The 521-nt window shown below is 67.9% G+C and overlaps 1 protein-coding gene across 1 annotated transcript in view; it reads right to left on the reverse strand.

The window, feature by feature from the left end:
• SHANK2 (SH3 and multiple ankyrin repeat domains 2) overlaps window positions 1–520 on the reverse strand; it is a 95,082-nt gene extending 94,562 nt beyond the window's left edge. Inside the window, 1 exon segment of the mRNA XM_006779619.2 lies at window positions 358–520. Coding sequence (XP_006779682.2) covers window positions 358–520 — 163 coding nt within the window.
• Window position 521: the final 1 nt, after the last annotated feature.

Consider the following 521-nt stretch of genomic DNA (forward strand, 5'->3'; position numbering starts at 1 on the left):
CACTTCCCGAGGGCGGCCTCCAGTCCCGGACCTGAGCACCGGTCCTTGTGGGTCCCTGAGGCCGAGGCCGAGCCCAGCCACCCCACACGGACCAAACCCGGGGTTTTCAAAAGGGTGGGGGAGGGAGCGCGAGAGCTGGTGCAGGGACGCGGTGCAGGAGGAAAACGCTGCTCAGCAGCCCGCGCCGCCCAGGGAGGCGGCAGGTGAAGCCGCGGTTGTCTAGCAACCAAGTGCCCAGCAAGAGGCTGCACCGGAGCTGGGGCATGTGCACACACAGGCACACAGACACACACAGACACACACGCACACACGCGCGCGCACATGTGCATGCGGCCGGGCCGGGAGCCCCGCGCCTACCTTTCGCCCCGCGCAGGACGAAGCCGAAGCCCTCATTGTCCTTCTTCTGCAGGACCACCGCCTTCTCCTCGATGGTGCAGTCGCTGTGGAGAGAATTCCGGGGACAGCGACCGTTACCGGGCCCCGTCCTCACCGTGGCTGCTGCTCCGCCGGGCACGCTCATC

This window comes from Myotis davidii, unplaced genomic scaffold (genome assembly GCF_000327345.1).
Source record: "Myotis davidii unplaced genomic scaffold, ASM32734v1 scaffold3211, whole genome shotgun sequence".
Lineage (NCBI taxonomy): Eukaryota > Metazoa > Chordata > Mammalia > Chiroptera > Vespertilionidae > Myotis > Myotis davidii.